Genomic DNA, 19,401 nt, shown 5'->3' with positions numbered 1-19,401 from the left:
TCCCTTTTTCTGTATTAACTTATTTAAACCTCATAAAAAGTCACAATTTTATAGGTGAACAAACTGAAGCTTAGAGATGAAAGGTAAGGTAACTTATCCAAGATCAAACTACTAAGTGGCAAAGCTGGGATCCAAACTGAAGTCCTTCTTTTCCAAAGCACATTTCCTGGCCACTGAGAATACTGCTGCCTAATGCTATTCCATATGAATTCATTATATGACTCGCAGACATGCTCTGTATGGAGGAGGGTAAACTATGGCCAATGCTAAATCCGGCTTATTTTTTATGGACCAAGAGCTAAGAATGAATTTTCCAATTTTAAATTAAAAACAAAAACCAAGAGGAATATTTTGTGCGAGAAAAATTACATAAAATTCAAATTTCAGAGCCCAAAAATAAAGCTTTGTAGAAACATAACCATGCCATTCATTTACATTTTGCCTATGGCTGCTTTCATACTGCAGGGGCAAAGTTGAGTAGCATGATTGGCAAAGCCTGAAATGTTTACTATCTGCCCCTAGGGCCAGGGATTTGGGAAGTGTGGGAAGAGTTCAGTGACTGGGATCATCTAAAATTTATCAGGCCAGATACAGTGGCTCATGCCTGCAATCCCAACACTTTGGGAAACTGAGGTGGGAGGATCACTTGAAGCCAGGAGCTCAAGACCAGACTGAGCAACATAAGGAGACCCGTCTCTAAGAAAAAATAAAAATAAATTAGCTGGGCGTGGTGGCACGTGCCTGTAGTCTCAGTTACTCAGGAGGCTGCAGTGAGCCATGATCACGCCACTACATTCCAGACTGGGTGATAGAGTGAGATCGTGTCTCTAAAAAATTAATAAATAAAATTAAATTAATCAAATATCCTTACTTTCCAGTCACCACATTTGTTTACATACATTAGCTCGCTTACTCTTCATTAGAGCTCTTTAAGGAATTATTCCTATTTTTCAGATGAAGAAACTGAGATTTAGAAAGTTTAGGTACTCTCCCTAAGGTCGTACAAGCTTCTACTATTTCTCACACAGGTGTAAATTACCATCCTGGATTCTAGGCCAATCTTCCCAACTACAACATGCAAGCACGCACTATTACAATGACATAAAATTTAATACCGATTATTAGGACAAAATATTCATAGACATAAAAGAAAATATGATGTAAGCAGCTCTAAGCACATGAAACCAGTCCTTTCAAAATATCTATGACTGATCTCAAGGCTGTGTGGTTTGAGTAGGTGTGTTCAATATCATAATTAATTATAATTTCATTTACTTATTTAGAGTTTCTAATAGAATCCTATAAAAGTAGTGAATGGGAAGGTGGAATTACTAACTTTTAATTTACTTCATAAATTATGCTTTCATTAGCATAATTCCTTCACAATTTAATGCAATGTTCAGTTTAGGGCTTGAGAAATCTGTTACTGATGTCTTTAAAAAATTTATTGTCCCAATTAGTACAACCACTATGGAAAACAGTATAGAGATTCCTTAAAAGTTAAAAGTAGATCTACCATTTGATCCAGCAATCCCACTACTGGGTATCTACCCAAAGGAAAAGAAGACATTATATGAAAAACACACTTGCACACGTACGTTTATAGCAGCACAATTGACAACTGCCAAAGATGTGGACCCAACCTAAGTGACCATCAACTAATGAGTGGATAGAGAAAATGTGGCATATATACACCATGGAATACTACTCAGCCACGAAAAGGAACAAAATAATGTCCTTTGCAACAACTTGGATGGAGCTGGACGCCATTATTCTACATGAATAACACAGGAGCAGAAAACCAAAAACCATATGCTCTCACCTATAAATGGGAGTTAAGTTATGAGGACACAAACGCAAACAGGGGTATAATGAACTTTAGAGACTCAGAAGGGAAAGGGTGGGAGTGGGGCTACAGATAAAAAACTATACAGTAAGTATAATGTACACTGCTTGGGTGACAGGAGCACTAAAATCTTATAATTCACTGCTATATAATTCACCCATGTAACAAAAAAAACGCTTACACCCCAAAAGCTATTGAAAAAAAAAAAAGTATCCCTTAGGTATACAATTTTTTTTTTGATGCTGTTCTGCATGTGATCTCTTTTTATCATATACTCTAAATGGTTTTGCTAATTTTTACATACATACTCTAAGGGCTTATTTCACATGGTTGACATATGTCTTATCAATTTCCTTGATCAATTTAATCAATTTAACAATAAACCTGAAAATTAAAATGATTGTGTACATATTGTTAAAACATGTACAGGACCCATAAGCTGAAAATTACAAAATGTTGAAAGCAATCAAGGAGGCTCTCTATATCATGTTTATGGGTTAAAAGACTTAACAGAATAAAAATGTCAATTATCTCCAAATTGATCTATAAATTTCATGCAATTACTATCAAAATCACAGCAAGCCTTTTGGTAGACATAGATAAGTTTGTTTGAAAGTATATATGAAAAGGAAAAAACCTAAAACGGCTAAAATGATTTTGAAAAAGAAGAAAAACGTTAAGGGAATTTATCTGATGTTAGGGCTTACTTTATAGCTAAAGTTGATCACGACAGTGTGATTAGCAGAGGGACACATATTTGAACAAGAACAAAATAGAGAACCCAGAAATAGACCCATATAGATGTGCTGAACTAGATTTTGAAAATGATGCAAAAGTAACTCAATGGAGGAAGAATAGCACTTTCAACAAATGGTGCTGGAGTAACTTGATTATGGTGGGGGTTACATAAATCTATAAATGTGATAAAATTGCATGGAACTAAACACACACAAGTACATGTAACGCTGGTGAACTCTGAATAAGGTCTGTGGATTTTATCAATGTCATTCTACAGGCTGTGTTACTGTACCATTGTTAGCATTGGAGGAAACCTGATGAAGAGCACATACGACCTTTCTGTATTACTGTTATTTTTAAAACCACAGTCAGTTTTAGAATATTTTTAACACATCAAAAAGAACCCTGAACCCTTTAGCCATCATTCCCCTATCTCCCACACCAAACTCTTAAGCAACCACTAACCTTCTTTCTGTCTCTATAGACTTGCCTCTTCTGGGCACTTCACATAAAGGGAATCATATAGTATGTGGTCTTTTGTGACTGGCTTCTTTCACTTAGCATAACATTTACAAAGTTTATCCGTGTTGTAGCATATATCGGTACTTCATTCCTTTTTATGGCTGAATGATATTGCATTGCAAGGATACACCACAAATTGTCTACCCATTCATCAGGTGATGCGTTGTGTTGTTTCTTACTTTTGGCTAACACTGCTGTGAACATATTTGTCTAAGTTTTTATGTGGATATACACTTTCAATTTTCTTTGGTATATATTCATAGAAGTGGGATTGCTGGATCATACGGTATTTCTATGTTTAATCAACTGAGGAACTGACAGACTGTTTTCCAAAGTGACAGTACCATTTTACATTCCCACCAGCAGGTTATGGGGGTTCCAATTTTTCCATATCCTCACCAACACTTGTTATTATCAGACTTTTTGATTCCGAGTTAGTTTTACAGCTTCTTGTGAATCTGTAATAATTTCCAAGTAAAAAGTAAAAAAAAAAAAAAAAAGACTTGGTATATCTTGTTATAGGATAAATAATCATAGCTACAAGTCATAGTAATTTTGTTCCTTCATTTGCTAAAGCAATGATTTTCCCCTCATTTTACTGTATTTCCCAGAACTTCCAAAATAATGTTAGAGGGTAATGAGATGGTGGGCACATTTATTCTGATTTCAATTCTTACAGATTTATTTATTTATTTATTTATTTTGAGGCAGAGTCTTGCTCTATCGCCCAGGTGGGAGTGCAGTGGTGCAATTTTGGCTAACTGCAACCTCTGCCTCCCAGGTTCAAACGATTCTCCTGCCTCAGCCACCCAAGTAGCTGAGATTACAGATGTGCACCACCACATCTAGCTAACTTTTGTATTTTTAGTAAAGATGGGGTTTCACTATGTTGGCCAGGCTGGTCTCGAACTCCTGATCTCAAGTGATCTGCCTGCCCTGGCCTCCCAAAGTGCTGGGATTACAGGCGTGAGCCACCATGCCCAGCCTATTATAGATTTCTCTCTAGCATTTCTATTAAGTATGATACTAATGAGAGGTTTGATACTCATGAACCTCTATCATGGTGAGCAAGCACACTTATATTCCAGCATTTTAAAGAATTTTTAATAAAAGGATGTTGAGTTTTATCAAACACCTTAGTGGCTTTATATAAAATAGTTATATGATATCATCTTATTTAAAGTCTTGATGTGATTCAGGTTCATTAATTCTTAATATTGACTCATTCCTGAATTTTTTAGCTATACCACTTTTAAAATAAGGCAAACTATGGTCACATAAATTATATTAAAAACAATTATAAAATAAAATGTCATACTAATGGGCCCACTGAGCAAAACATTGGAGTGAGCAATGTGCTATTAACATTGTAGAAAGCAACAAAAATAAAATTAATAAAAATTTGAATATTTAATATGTATATAGAAGTTGCAAGTGCTTGGCCAGGCGTGGTGGCTCACGCCTGTAATCCCAGCACTTTGGGAGGCCAAGGCAGGAGGATGACCTGAGGTAGGGAGTTCGAGACCAGCCTGACCAACATGGAGAAACCCCATCTTTACTAAAAATACAGAATTAGCTGGGCATGGTGGTGCATGCCTGTAACCCTAGCTACTCGGGAAGCTAAGGCAGGAGAATCGCTTGAACACAGGAGGCAGAGGTTGTGGTGAGCCGAGATCGTGCCATTGCACTCTAGCCTGGGTGAATCTCCGTCTCAAAAAAAAAAAAAAAAAAAAAAAAAAAGTTGCAAGTGCTGTCTACTTTCTTAATCCTTTCTTCTCTTCAAAGAGATGTAATTTTAAAAAAAAATAAAGAGAAAGAGGGAAAGAAAGAGAGGAAAGGGAGAGAGAAGGAAGGAGGAAGGAAGAAAGGAAAAAAAAAGTCTATCATGTTCTTGTTTTGCCTTAAATAATTGTGTAAAAGGAGATTTGGTTTGATCAAACCTGCAAGACCCTGCTATAATGAGAAGATCTTTGCTCTCTCTCAAATCATCCTAGTGACCATGGACCGATTTTTCTTAGGTTCCAAATTGTCACTGAAGAACAAATTTATTTTTTCTACAATTTGGTGTTCAACTTCTCTTCCTAATTACAGATTTCTGTATGTTCTTTATCATCCTAAATTTACTGACCTACATGCAAGAGGCACAACAGTTTTTTAGCACATCACTGAAACTGACTGTGTGTGAAGCCTGATGGTATTAATGGAAGATGATCTGAATGCAAGAGATGAATTTAATACTCAAAGGACTACAGGGAAACTCAAGAAAATAAATGGAAATTGATGCCATTATCAGTGGACATGATGAAAATTTGTTTAATCTTTGTCCCTGCAAGGCATTGGAGCTCATCTACTACTAGTTGCCCTTCACAATAATGAATGAAAAGCATGCCTTCTAAAATGAGCAGATCTCCCCATGTGTTCAGGGCACAGATGGGAAGCTAGATCGGTGGAAGCAGGTGACTACCTCTCAAATGGGGTCACTCCGGCTAAGGCAGTACAGCTAGAGGTTGGGAACACCATCTGTGAATCAGGGAAACGTGAATTCAAGTCCTGGCTTCTTCAGTTACTAGCCTTATGGCCCCCACTGAATCACTGGATCTAGCTGGGGCTCTGTGTTCTCACTTATACAAGAAGATAGGGTGCGGTGGCTCACGCCTGTAATACTAGCACTTTGGGAGGCCAAGGTGGGCGGATTGCCTGAGCTCAGGAGTTCAAGACTAGCCTGGGCAACACGGTGAAACCCTGTCTCTACTAAAATACAAAAAATCAGCCGGGTGTGGCAGCATGCGCCTGTAGTCCCAGCTACTTGGGAGGTTGAGGCAGGAGAATGGCTTGAACCCAGGAGGCAGAGGTTTCAGTGAGCCAAGATTGCGCCACTGCACTCCGGCCTGGGCGACAGAGCAAGACTCCGTCTCCAAAAAACAAAAGAAGATAGTAGTAGTAGTTTTACCCTTGGGTTGTTGATAGGTTTGAATGAGATAAGCTTGATGGATGGCTGTTTACTAAACATTATTGCTGTTATTATTAATATTGATAAGTGGAGTCACTGTTACCTAGATGGCACCAGTGCCATTTAAATACTCACTGATCTTTTAAAACTGCCACTAAATGTAAAAGATTCGACCTCTCAATTATTTTTCTTAAAAACAAGGTGACTGATGTATACCTTCTTCATTGCAAAGGCCCCAGCGATTTTGGGTGTAAAACTGAGAGCTAGTTTGGTTGATGTATTAATAACTAATCAGCATGCAGTATATGGCTTTCTGATGCATAACATCTTGGTATCTCCTCTCTCCAAATGAGGCAGCTTGCTCCAATGAGGAGTGGGGTCAAGAAAAACATCTTAGAGGACAACGTAACTTCTTCTTTTGCAGTTCTCTTTGGCTGTGGGGAAAGACACCTTCTTAGTCTGGTCAGTTTTGTCCTTCCTACTTCAGTCCCTGGATGCAGCCGCAACACAGCTGGTTTGCTCCCATTTGCAGAAAGCAACACAAGAAGACTGACTGTAAGTTAGAGCTTTCTCCACGGCCCCAGGCGAGAGGCCAAAGGGGTCAAAGCAAAACAAGTAGAAATCTGTGAAACCTAATAGTTAAACAACTAAACAGCGTATCACTTTCCTGAGGTTAGGAAAAGCAAAGGGGTAACAAAGATAACCAGAGGATTTGTCAGTCAAGTGAAGATGACACCCATCAAGGGCCAACCTGGACTTGCTCACAGGTACAATTTCAAAGACACGCCTCTTTTCCTCTAGTAGGAAAACAGACAATTCCCATGAAAACAGATCTGAAGGCCGTAAAATCCCAAGCCCTGTCTTAAAGTATACAAATTAAGCATCGCATTTATCACATGAATTCGATTTGGTCTGCAGTGGTGAAGAGCCTTCACTTAGTCCACAGGACTCTTGACAGTCATAAATGAAACACTGTCAGGAGAAGGAATAACAAGTAAAAGTGAACTCACTCCTTCAGGGACTTTATAGCTTTGACAGTGATCTGAGCCAAAGCCCAGCTGCCCAGGGGCTCCTGGACAGCAGCGCTCACTCACCAGCCCGCAGGTCATACCCCTCATGCCTGTGCGGCAGCTAAACGCAGGTCAGCACTAGCCAGATGTTCCACCCGCAAATGCTAGGGGGGTGAGCAGGACAAACCAGGCTTAACAGCAAACGCTTGAACAAAAGAAAAAAGAAGGGGCCGAGGTGAACACTCTCCTCATTCTGCCCAACTCACCTTCACCAGGAAGAAGGACACGCCATATGTGCGGAGGGACCGTGCAAGTTTGACGTAATTGACCTTGGCTTCTATCTCACTCATCTCTCCGCAGTTCTTATGCTCCTGCAAAAGTGACAGTAGTCGGGACCAGTTATTGCATCTCTGCCAGCAGGTGGACTTGGAGAGAGGTAGTTACCGTATGTGGTGGAGGTAAGTGGCTAGGAATGATCATTAAGTGATGGTTGTGTCTGAGACCCCTCCATGACACAGGCAACTGCTGACCAAGGATCAGAGCATGCAGGAAGTTCTAACACAGGGATGTCAAACCAGAGTTTGAGCCCAAAGAGCCTATATTACTTCACAACTAAATGTGACAATCCATGCACACATGCAGTGTGGTGGGAACAGGGTCCATAACTGTAATCACATTGTCAAAGGACTCCACGTCCCAAATGGTTGAGAGCCAAGACTTTAAATGATACCAAGAAAAAGTTCTTATCAGGAGAGGTGTCATTCTAACATCCATCCACAATGTATTGGCTGGGTGTGGTGGCTCATGCCTATAATGCCAACAGTTTGGGAGGCCAAGGTGGGTAGATCATTTGAGATTAGGAGTTTGAGACCAGCCTGGCCAACATGGTGAAACCCCCTCTCTACTGAAAAAACAAAAATTAGCCATGTGTGGTGGCATATGCCTGTCATCCCAGCTACTTGGTAGGCTGAGGCACAAGAATCACTTGAACACGGCGGGGGGAGATACGGAGGTTGCAGTGAGCTGAGATCGCCCCATTGCACTCCGACTTGGCTCTGTCTCAAAAATATATATATATATATCGTTTTCCAAAGAATAGGGTAAATACACGCCTGTACACGATAGTACTCAGAAACAATACTGGAGAAAAGAATGTTTTATACGCAGGAAATTTGTATTTTAATTTATATTTACATTTCAGGATCAAAGTAGACTTTGGTATCTTGGATTCCTTAGAGTGTTTCATGGCAAAGTTTGTGTTAAGGCTTTTCTTACTGGTTGCGTAGACTGGACAAGTCTCTGACTTTTAGGATAATTCTGGATTTTTAAACGGCACTAATTTCCAAATTCCACTTTCAAAAAACAAATCTCAGGACAAAGAGGCTACTTGTAGATCCTTCCTCAATGCATGTTAACAGTCTATCACCTTGTTTCAATGTTACCAAGATAATGCCTTTGAAATTAAATGTATGCACATTTTTCTCAGAGGGGCTAGGTAACCTTTAGCAAGAAAATATGGATTAAGATAATAAATCTGCCCAAAGTAGGACTGTCAGCTTCTTTACTCTTGAGTCACTAATCATTTATTATATCAGAGTACAGGCACGAGGTATAAAACTACCATGCGCAGAGGCCCCCTCACACTAATAAATGAGGATGGGGAGTGAGGAGAATAATAAAGTTCTGTACATTTCCAATACCTGAAAGATCCTCTTTTCAGCTCCTCTCTGCTTGATATATTCTTTGGGCAGGAATTCCTTCAGACTAAGAGAGAGACATTTAAAAAGGAAAGGCATTTATCATGTTCTATGATGAGAAGCAAAGCAAAGACATTTAATAAAACTCACAGTTAACTCACTAAGTCTCCCAATATTTTATAGAGTAATTAATAACAGACTGCTATATCCTACGACGCACTTGAATAAGGGCACGGACATAAAACTAGTATGATAGAAAAGGTCAAACTAACATATTTAAAGAAAAAAGAAATTCCAGGATCTATTGTAAAGTGAAAAAAAAAAAAAAAAGAGCACAAGAGTATCTAGTATGCTATCTTTTGTAAGAAACAAAGGAAATATTTATTTTAAAAACACTATTTTCTATTGTCTACGTATTTTTAAAAAATAATACAAAGATAAACCTAGTACTAATAAAAATGGTTCTCCATGGAAGAGGGGAAAAACAAGGAGAAGGGAACAAGGATGGAAACTAAACTTGCCTATTTCTTTTATTGTAGTTTTCACTTTAGAACCACATGAAATTGCAAAAAAAAAAAAAAAAAAAGCAACATCTAAAAATCTAAAGCAAACTAAAACCGTCTATCAAGCTGACAGCATAACTACAGGAAGAATAATTATGTCAAGTAACTGCAAAACAGTCTTTTGACTGTATATCCCTTGTAAGATATTATGGACAAAATAAGCCATAGTAGACTTGTTAGTAAAAATATTAGTATTTAAAATTAACATCCACTTTCCCTCCTGTCTATACACAGACACACACACACACACACACACACACACAATTAAATTAGGATATTACATTATATATAAGTAGGATGTTACATATAATTAGGATAAAGTAAATGAGTAATTATGGTTGCTGTTAGGAACCAAGCTTTTCAGCATAAAATAGATACAAATAAACAAAATGCAAAAAGACTTGGCTAAACATTCTGCATCTTTTATTTGAACTAGAAATACTGGCCTGAGTACCTGATTCATTTTTCTTTTCCTGAAAAACAATTTCTAGCTATGTCCACTTTAAAGGCCAGGAGCAAGCACAACCTGGTGGCAACCCCCCCACACCACCCCCCAACCCTGGTGCCTAGGCCAGGTGGTGTTCTAAATACCATTTCCACTAAAAGGAACCAGCGAGTCTCAGATAAATCACTGATTCTTGGTCTGAGGCAGGAAATGTATAAAATGTTCCTGGGACTTCTTGTGGCTTGAACCAAGGAAGCTACCAAGATAATACTGGAGCCAGTATCAATGAATTCCCATTAGCCAAAAACTGGATGATTTAAAACTTTATATTGAAAAAGAGAGAACAAAATAATAAACCCATCCATCCAGCCTCGAGAGTTATCAACTCATGGCCAATCATGACTCATCTATTTCCCCATCCCACTGACCTCCCCTAGACTATTCCGAAGCAAATCCCAGACATCATATAATTAATACCATGTGATGGGGCAATTTGAGCATCAGAAAAAGGATGACCGCAGTAAGTTAAAGCACAGATATTTCATACCTACAAAGATTTTTTAAAAAAATCATTGGTCACCTTAAGAGACTGCTAAGGTCCCAACTCATACTGAAAACTGTAAATGAGGAGAAAGAAACAAGTATTTATTCTGATGTTTCTAAATGTTGATGAGGGCAAGAATCACAGCTAATAAATGTAGAAAAAATAAAAGAAGTCCAAAATCATCATTATACAACTCTTACTGAAATAAATGATAGATCAAAGCACATTTCAATGGCTATAAGACAAAAAAATAACAACTTGATCGGGAACTTTTTAATAGATTGATGGATTTGATAACATCTAAACCCAATGATCAATTTTAATATTAATCAAAGCAGGATAACCAGATAATATATGCCTCCCAACTGATACAAAAGGAAGTATACAGCACCACCTAGGAAGTATTCTTGGCAATAAAGAATAAGTAAATACATAATTGAAACTGAATTTAATTGAGCCCCTAGATCTAAATAACAGTTTACAAAAAGAAGAATAGGGGAGCATGTTCAATGATACCATCAGGATACAATTAGCCAAACCCAAACACAAGAAATTCTATAAAAATAACTTAGTTTCTTCAAAAATAAATAGTTTGGTAGTAGTGGTGAAAAGGAGGACATAATAATAAATTAAAACAGATACAAGAAATATATTTACTACAAAGCCATAGTAACAAAGACAGTGCAGTAATGGTGTAAGAACAGATACACAGGTCAATAGAATAGAACTGAGAGTCCAGAAATTAACCCTCACCTTTACAGTCAACTGATTTTCAACAAGGGTTCCAAGACAATTCAGTGGGGAAAGAATACTTTTTTAAATAACTGGTGCTGGGACAACAGGATGTTCACATGCAAAAGACAGAAATTGGACCCCCTACTTCACACTATACACTAGAACTAACTCAAAATCTATGACAGACCTAAATGTAATAGCTAAATCTATAAAACTCTCAGAAGAAAATACAGGAGTAAATCTTTACAACCTTGATTTAGGCAAAGAGTTTTTAGATACAATACCAAAAGCACATGTAGTAAAAGAAAAAAAATAAAATGGACTATTTCAAAATTATAAACTTTTAAATTGCAGATACCACCATCAAGAAAGCGAAAATACAATCCATAGAATGGGGGAAAATATTTGCAAATTATATATGAGGAAATTACAATATATACAGAATATATAAAAAACCTTTAACTGATAATGAAAAGACAAACACCCAATTAAAAACGGGCAGAGGACATGAACATTCATTTCTCCAAAGAAGAGATACAAATGGCCAATAGGCACATGAAAGTATGTTCAACATTATTAGCCACCAGGGAAATGCAAAGAAAAACCACAATGTGATACCAATACATACCCGCGAGGATGGCTACAATAAAAAAGATGGACAACAGCAAGTGTTGACAAAGGCATAGAGAAACTGGAACCCTCATACACTGCTGGCGGGAATGTACAATGGTACAGCTGCTGTAAAAAAGTTTGGTAGTTCCTTAAAATATTATACAGCAATTCTGCTCCTTGACATATGCCCAGAAAAAAATGAGAACACTCCCACACAAAAACTTGTACACAAACGTTCACAGCAGCATTATTAATGATAGCCAAAAGATGATAATAACTCAAAAGTCCATTAACTAACGGATAAAATGTGGTTTCTCCATACAATGGAACATCATTTGGATCTAAAGGAAGTACTGAAATACGTTACAACATGGAAACACTGTGCTAAGGGAAAGAAGGCAGTCACAAAGGAACAGTTGTATGATTTCACTAATAAGAAAAAAAGAGAGATTCCAAGTTCATCAGAAGGAGGGATCTAAGAAATACCTAATCTGCAGCAGTTTAGATATTAAAATTATCATTAAGCAACTTCATGGGCAAAAATGAATGATTCAGAGAGAATTGGACGGCACCAACATCACAAAAGAGGAAGCTGAGTTTCAGAGAGGTAAAGACTTAGCTGAAGGCACAAGACTTGTGAGTAAGTAGCAGAGGGCCTCTGACCTCCCAGAACAAAAGTGGGTCCACCTGAACACACAGCTGCTTCAGGCTTTCTCCAGGGGCCCATTTAAAATAAGGAAGTGGCATCATGAGAGAACCGTTGCTGCCAGCCTCTAGGCATTGGCTCCTCCATCAGCAACAGAGACGTGGTTAAGGTTAACAAAAGCACCCAAAAAGGGCTCCATGTCAAGCCCTCTCAGAGCAATGGCTGTCACTAGAAGAATACCAGATGGTGGTGTCCAGGGGACCAGCAGAGGTAGAATATGCTGACCACCACTGGCAAGAAAGTCCTGTACTGCAGCAAGCTCCCTTCTTTCAAACTCCGCCAAACCAGCCCATCCGAATCTGCCTCCTATGCAGTCTTCAGGAGTTACTAAAAACAACACCAGAAGGTGCACTAGAGGTGTTACCCCTGAGGTCTCAAGAATCGGTTTGTGGGGAGTTTAAAAACCATTTTAAGATATGAATAGTGTGTGCATGTGTGTGGCATGTATTTTCCCCAGTAAATCAGCCATGTGTGGGTGCCATGTCAGCACGGAGCAGGCAGGGTGTCATCAAGGCCTGCCAGCCGGCAGCGCAGTAGTTCCAGCTCAGTTGTTGTTTTGATTACCAAACCTGATTCTGGAAGGTTCCTAACATCTGGGACATGTATACAAGTGCAATCTGTCAGTCTTGTCGGAGAAAAAATGGGTCAGACTGTCAAAGTTGATTGGAAATTTTCCTAATTAAGCAAGTTCTGGTCAAGCAAAATCCCTCCCACTGTCTCCTTAAATTGTTCTCACCTTAAAAGGGCAGCCATCTACAAACTGTGCATTGAGAACTCACTTCTCCGCCAAACCCTACTGCCAGCCTTTTAAGCATGGCCCTTTCTGAATGCAGTCATAATAGCAGATCCTCTGTTCCAGTAAAGTTAGTACACTAATCTCTAACAGACTCAGTAAGATCCATGAGAGGTTGAAAGTTTGCAGCCAACAGACTCCTCTCTCACAAACCCTGACTTCTGCTCTGGTCAAGTCCACTGTATTTGTTCTCCAATTTGTTGCAGCTGGCTGGAGAGCACATGATTATATGATACACTGACAGAGCCCATGAGCTGCTGAAATAGTATAAAAATTGAGCTATTGCATTCTTCCTAAGGGTAATAGTTGTAAAATGTATCAAATGACATATAGATAGCTGTCAAATACTGAAAAGGAAAAAAATCATGGAAATCTAAAGATATTCTGTCCTCAGATTGCTTCATAGTTGTCTTTAAATTCCTTCACAGATGATGCATTATGCATGGTTCATGCAAGACACTGCAGAAATCCAATCAGGAGATGCACACAAGAAAAAACCTTGGCCCTACATCAAAACACTAGCAACAAATGTGTAAGTTCAAAGTTAGAATAATGGGTTTCAAGTGGTACATGTCACCTGTTATGATTCTACATTTTAAATGACTTTTTGGATTATCCAACTAATAGTCCAAACCAGGTTGAGAGAGAGTTTCTACAATTAAAACAGCTGCCATTTACTGAAGGCCAAACCCTGTTTCAGGTGCTTTACAAGCACCAGCAGATTAACTGAGTACTGACAAAAGCCATGGGAAGCCGGCATCTTGTAACAAGCCCTTTAGATAATTCTACACACTGACTCTGAGGCTCAGCGATGCTAAGTTGCCCAGGGTCACAGCACACACGCCGTCTCATCCGTGGGCACTGGGGACCATGCTCTGGGCCACTACGCACCCTGACCCCTCCAAGTTACCCTGTAGGCAAACAACATCCCACGTGATCAGTATTTCAGACCCTGTGGAATAAAATAATAATCAGAATATGACAATGAAGACCAGGTGGTGGCCACTGAGTTTTATAGAAATGCCCAGAAGCCAGTGGAATCAGGGAAGGGGAATTTAACACATTTAGGGGAGCAGGATCTGAATTCAAACACAGATGTCACCAAAACTTCATTTTCTACTATTTGAAGGATGAGTTGCAATTTTGTTATTTTATCGTATATATTCAAAGAATACAACGTGATGTTTTCATATAATATATAGTGAAAGAATTTCTACAGTCAAGCAAATTAATGTAACCATCATCTCAGTTTCTATGTGTGTGGTAAAATTTACTCTTTGTAAATTTCCTTTGTAAAATTACCTAAAATTTACTCTTTGTAAATTTCTAGTATACAATACTATCAACTATAGCCCTCACACTGTACATAAGGAACATTAGGCCTCTAGCCTTATTTATGCTATGTAACTGAGCCTGTGTACCCTTTGACCACTATCTCCCCATTTCCCCACCCTCAGTAACCACTTTCCTACCGTTTCTATGTATTTGAGTTCTTTGTTATGTTTTAAGGTTCCACATAAGTGAGATCACACAGTATTTTCATTTCTCTGTGTGGCTTATTTCACTTAGAGGACATAATAATGTCCTCTAGGTCCATCCATGTTGTCACAAATGGCAGTATCTCCATTGTTAAGGCTAAATATTATTTCACTGTGTGTACATAATCGAACCTCATTTTCTTATGTAAAATTTAAGCTGCCTCTACAAGTAATTCCAAAAGAGAAGTTCCAAAGATGTTTCCTAGTCTGACCGTAAGTTACAAGCACACAGGGAAGCAGCAATGATTTGGAGAAATGTGAACTGCCTCTTATCTGTCCCAGGGCTGCCATAAAGTCGCTGCATGACCACAGGGAAGTCACCGTTTCTCTAAGTTGGTGTTTATCACTTGAAAAGGAGAGGCTTACAACCTATGAGTGTTATCGCTCATACGAATTGAAAACAAGGGATGTCGCCTCATTTGTGAGAGCGGAGGGGATCCACATGAACATACAAACAAAGCAGCAGAGTATCCACTCAGCACAGGGTAGAGGAACAGAGGGGAGGGATGGTGGAGGTACAATAGGGACAGCATCACCCAAAGGATGCTGGAACACCCAGGATCCTGACTCCAACTGTGATGTTGAATCACCAAATGATTAACAACAACATGTCAAATCTGGTATCACATAAGCTTCTCAGAGTGTGGCCCCAGGACCAGCAGCATCAGCAGCACCTGGGAATGTGACAGAAATGCCAGTGTTCGCCAGGCACGGTGGCTCACGCCTGTAATCCCAGCACTTTGGGAGGTCAAGGCGGGCGGATCACGAGGTCAGGAGATCGAGACCATCCTGGCTAACATGGTGAAACCCCGTCTCTACTAAAAAATACAAAAAATTAGCCGGGCGTGGTGGTGGGCGCCTGTAGTCCCAGCTACTCGGGAGGCTGAAGCAGGAGAATGGCCTGAATCCGGGAGACAGAGCTTGCAGTGAGCCGAGATCACGCCACTGCACTCCAGCCTGGGCGACAGAGCGAGACTCCATCTCAAAAAAAAAAAAAAAAGAAAAGAAAAAGAAACGCCAGTGTTCAGGCTTCATCCCACACCTGCTGGATAAGAGGCTCTGGGGGTGAGGCCCAGCATCTTGTAACAAGCCCTTTAGATAATTCTGATCAGATGAAGTTGGAGAACCACTGACACAGTGGGCTGAAAGCTCAAATTACAGATTCAAACACACTTGGATTTGAATCCAGACTCAAAGGTCAAAATGTCTGCAACCGAGTGTAGCCGTTAAGTTCTGAAGTTCTGGTGAAGTGAGGTGTTAACACAGGTGGAGGGAAGCACTGAGTGAGCTGGGAAACGCCTAGAGTGGCAAGAAAAAGTGGAAACAGAAAACAGCTTGTTAGTCAGTTTGTGTTGCTGCAAAAGAATACCACAGACTGGGTAATGACCGGTCTTCTAATTATATTCAATTATACTTAATTCTATAATTTATAATTCAATTATAAAGAACAGAAAATTTATTTCTGCACAGTTCTGGAGGCTGGGAAGTCCAAGGTCAAGGCACTGGCAGGTTCAGCTGTCTGGTATGGGTGGCATGCTCTGGAGAGGAGAGAAAGGCTGTGTCCTCACAAGGCAAAGGAGCAGAAGACCAAGCAAGCTGAATGCTGCATGAAGCCTCTTTTCTAAGGGCCTTAATCCCAGTCATGAGGGAAAAGCCCTCATGACCTAATCATGTCTTGAGGCCCCACCTCTTAGCGCTATCACACTGACAACACCCAAATTTTGGAGAGAACACATTCAAACCACAGCAGCATGGGAGAAACGTAAGAACTGGATTTGAAGACCTATCTTGGTCACACAGCAGTTCTGTCATCCTGAACCAATCCAAATGTCCTTTAATATAAGGACACGCCACTGCCCAGGAACTCAGAGACAGCTCAGGGCTGGATACCCTCAGCGGTTCCTGGTTTGAAAGTAGTTAGGGAGATAGGCACCAACCTCAGAAGACAGCTAGGATGAAACAATACAGACACTATTGAATGGTCACTACCTCCCAATACTGAGAGGATAGGAGAGCTCCGGGCTGTCAGAAACACAAGACAAAAGTTCACTGGGAGGAAGTACGCAAGTGGCTTTTTATTGCACTTTACTTTTAATTTAGTGGGAGGATGGTGGTGAAGAAGAGAATCAAGGGCCAAATTATTCTGACAAAAGCACACACAGATGACCAACTCCAAAGGAGGAATATGTGTTTGAACAGAGGCCAAGTGAAAAACTGGCTTAAGACCTCCTACTGGGTCAAAAGCTTTGCTTGTTGACAGTAGAATTATCTTGAGTTTGTGGGGGAAAATTTCCAAGTCCACTGTGAATTCTTTCTCAACAAAGATTCATACCCTGGGTTGCTTTGTTTTCTCAGTAAAATACTTCCGAGGAATTCCCAAACAGGAAGCGGGGCTGTGAGAGTCAAGGATGAGGGAGGTTTCCTAAGCCTGTGACCTGCCTGCCCACACTCAGCCCTTGGACAATTTCTTCACGTAACACGCAGAGTCATGGAACCTTTCTGTCTGGCCTCCAGTGCCTATTACTTTTGCCTTTGCCACGTGTTAAATATCCAACTTTGGTGAATATAAGTTTTATCACTTCAAGCCCAGACTACTGCAACCACCTTTTTTAAAAAAAATGTTAAGTGAGCTGGGTGTGCTGTCTCAAGTCTGTAATCCCAGCACTTTGGGAGGCTGAAGAGGGTGGATCGATCGCTTGAACCCAGGAGTTCGAGACCAGCTTGGGCATCAAACTAGGACCCCATACAAAAGTTAGCTGGGCATGATGGTGCATGCCTGAAGTCCCAGCTACTTGAAAGGCTGAGGTGAGGGGACTGCTTGCACCAGAGAGGTGGAGGCTAAGATGGCGCCACTGCACTCCAGCCTGGGTGACAGAGTGACACCTTGTCTCAACAACAACAACAACAACAAAAATTGAGTGTGAAACATTTCAAATTATAGAAAAGTATATGCCTTATAAAGTATATACCTACCACCAAGGAGAAATACATGTTGACATGTTGTCATATCTGCTTTATGACTGCTACTTCTCTTCTGTTATTAAAGTAGAGATTACAGAATTAGTGGAAATCCCATATCCTTTCTTTATTAGGTAGCCACTTTTTTTTTTTTTTTTTGAGACAGTTTCCCTCTTGTTGCCCAGGCTGAAGTACAATGGTGCATATCTCAGTTCACTGCAACCTCCGCCTCCCAGGTTCAAGTGATTCTCGTGCCTCAGCCTCCCGAGTAGCTGGGATTACAGGCATGCACCATCACGCCCAGCTAATTTTGTATTTGTAGTAGAGACAGGGTTTCTCCATGTTTGTCAGGCTGGTCTCGAACTCCCAACCTCAGGTGATCCACCCACTTCGGCCTCCCAAAGTGCTGGGATTACAGGCGTGGGCCAACGCGCCCAGCTGCCACTTTTTTGAAGTTAGTTTCCACAGATATTTTAATATCTTCCTGTATCTCCTTGTGTCTATAAACAATAATACATCCGGTTTCTCTTTGTGTATATATTTTTAAATATAAAGATTCATATTCTGAAATACCTTGTTTCCTCTATAAAGAACCTTGGTTGCCTTCACACATTTAAATGTATGCCCATCTGAGAGACATGAAATGCTCTGTCCCTTTTGATTTTGTATTTTCTGAATCACTTATTAAGTTAAACATCTTTTCATGTCTTTATAAGTCAACTACATTTCCTTCTCTTTAAAGTATATACTGCTATCCTGGGTGATCTTTTTCTTAGATTTTTCTTTTTTAATATCTTCTAGATATTAATCTGATCTTGGAGTATGCATTGCAAATATGCAAATTTCTTTTTCCAGTTTGGAGCTTTATTCTTGATGAGGTCTTTTCCTAATAAGATATTTTAATTTTAATAAAGGTAAATTTATCAATCTTTTGAATTACTATATCACCTTATGATACTAATGTAGTGTTTTAATTACTTTACCTTTATAAAAAATTGTGGTAGTTGTATGAGTCCTTCATATATCTTCAATTAGTCTTTACCATTCTTGAGCCTTGACTAGTTCATATTAATTTTTAACAGCTTTATTGAGATGTCCATTTTAAGAATAAGTTTTCTCATTATTATGTAAGTGACTGGAATTGAACTGAATCTGTAAGTTTGGGTAGAAGTACTTTACCTGATACAAGTCTTCCTACCCATTAACATGGCAATAACATAGCATTTACTCAGACTTCCTTTTATGCTCCTCAATAAACTTTTATCATTTTATTGGTGAGATCTTGGAGATCACTGGACAGTTGTCTTCCTAGGTAAATTATACTTTTTGTAACTACTATAAAAGGTAACTCCCTTTTTTCAATTATATTTCCTCTTTTTTGATTTGTATGGGAATACTATTTGCTATTATATGTTGATTTTTTTTTTCTAAAGACCACGCTTAAAAGTCTTGTTAATTCTAGTAAGGTTCTCTATAGACTGACTGATTATCTACGTAGATAATCCTATCACCTGCAACTAATGACAGTTTATTCAATCCTGATATGGTTTAGCTCTTTTTCTTTCCTTATTACACTCATTAGGATATTTAGTATCATGTTGATAAGAAGCACTGAGAGCAGGCATCCTTCTGGACATAAAAGGGAATTAATATTAAACTATTAATTATCATACTTGTTTAGACTAAGAAGGTTTTCATGAATTTCTGGCATGCCATGAAGTTTTTCTCTTTGTCATCAAGATTA

General features: G+C 39.2%; 1 protein-coding gene across 16 annotated transcripts in view; it reads right to left on the bottom strand.

Moving 5' to 3' along the window:
• The window catches only part of TLN2 (talin 2), a 450,464-nt gene that overhangs the window by 157,281 nt on the left and 273,782 nt on the right, over positions 1-19,401 (bottom strand). For all 16 annotated transcript variants that reach the window (XM_024349234.3, XM_063794170.1, XM_054666988.2 and 13 more), the window contains 2 exons: positions 8,767-8,830; positions 7,333-7,437 (listed from right to left, as the gene is read on the bottom strand). In XM_024349234.3, coding sequence (XP_024205002.2) covers positions 7,333-7,437; positions 8,767-8,830 — 169 coding nt within the window. The remainder of the gene's footprint in view (positions 1-7,332; positions 7,438-8,766; positions 8,831-19,401) is intronic.

This window comes from Pan troglodytes, chromosome 16 (assembly GCF_028858775.2).
Source record: "Pan troglodytes isolate AG18354 chromosome 16, NHGRI_mPanTro3-v2.0_pri, whole genome shotgun sequence".
Lineage (NCBI taxonomy): Eukaryota > Metazoa > Chordata > Mammalia > Primates > Hominidae > Pan > Pan troglodytes.
Note: the sequence above shows the minus strand (reverse complement) of the source record. Positions and strands in the feature narration are given on the sequence as shown.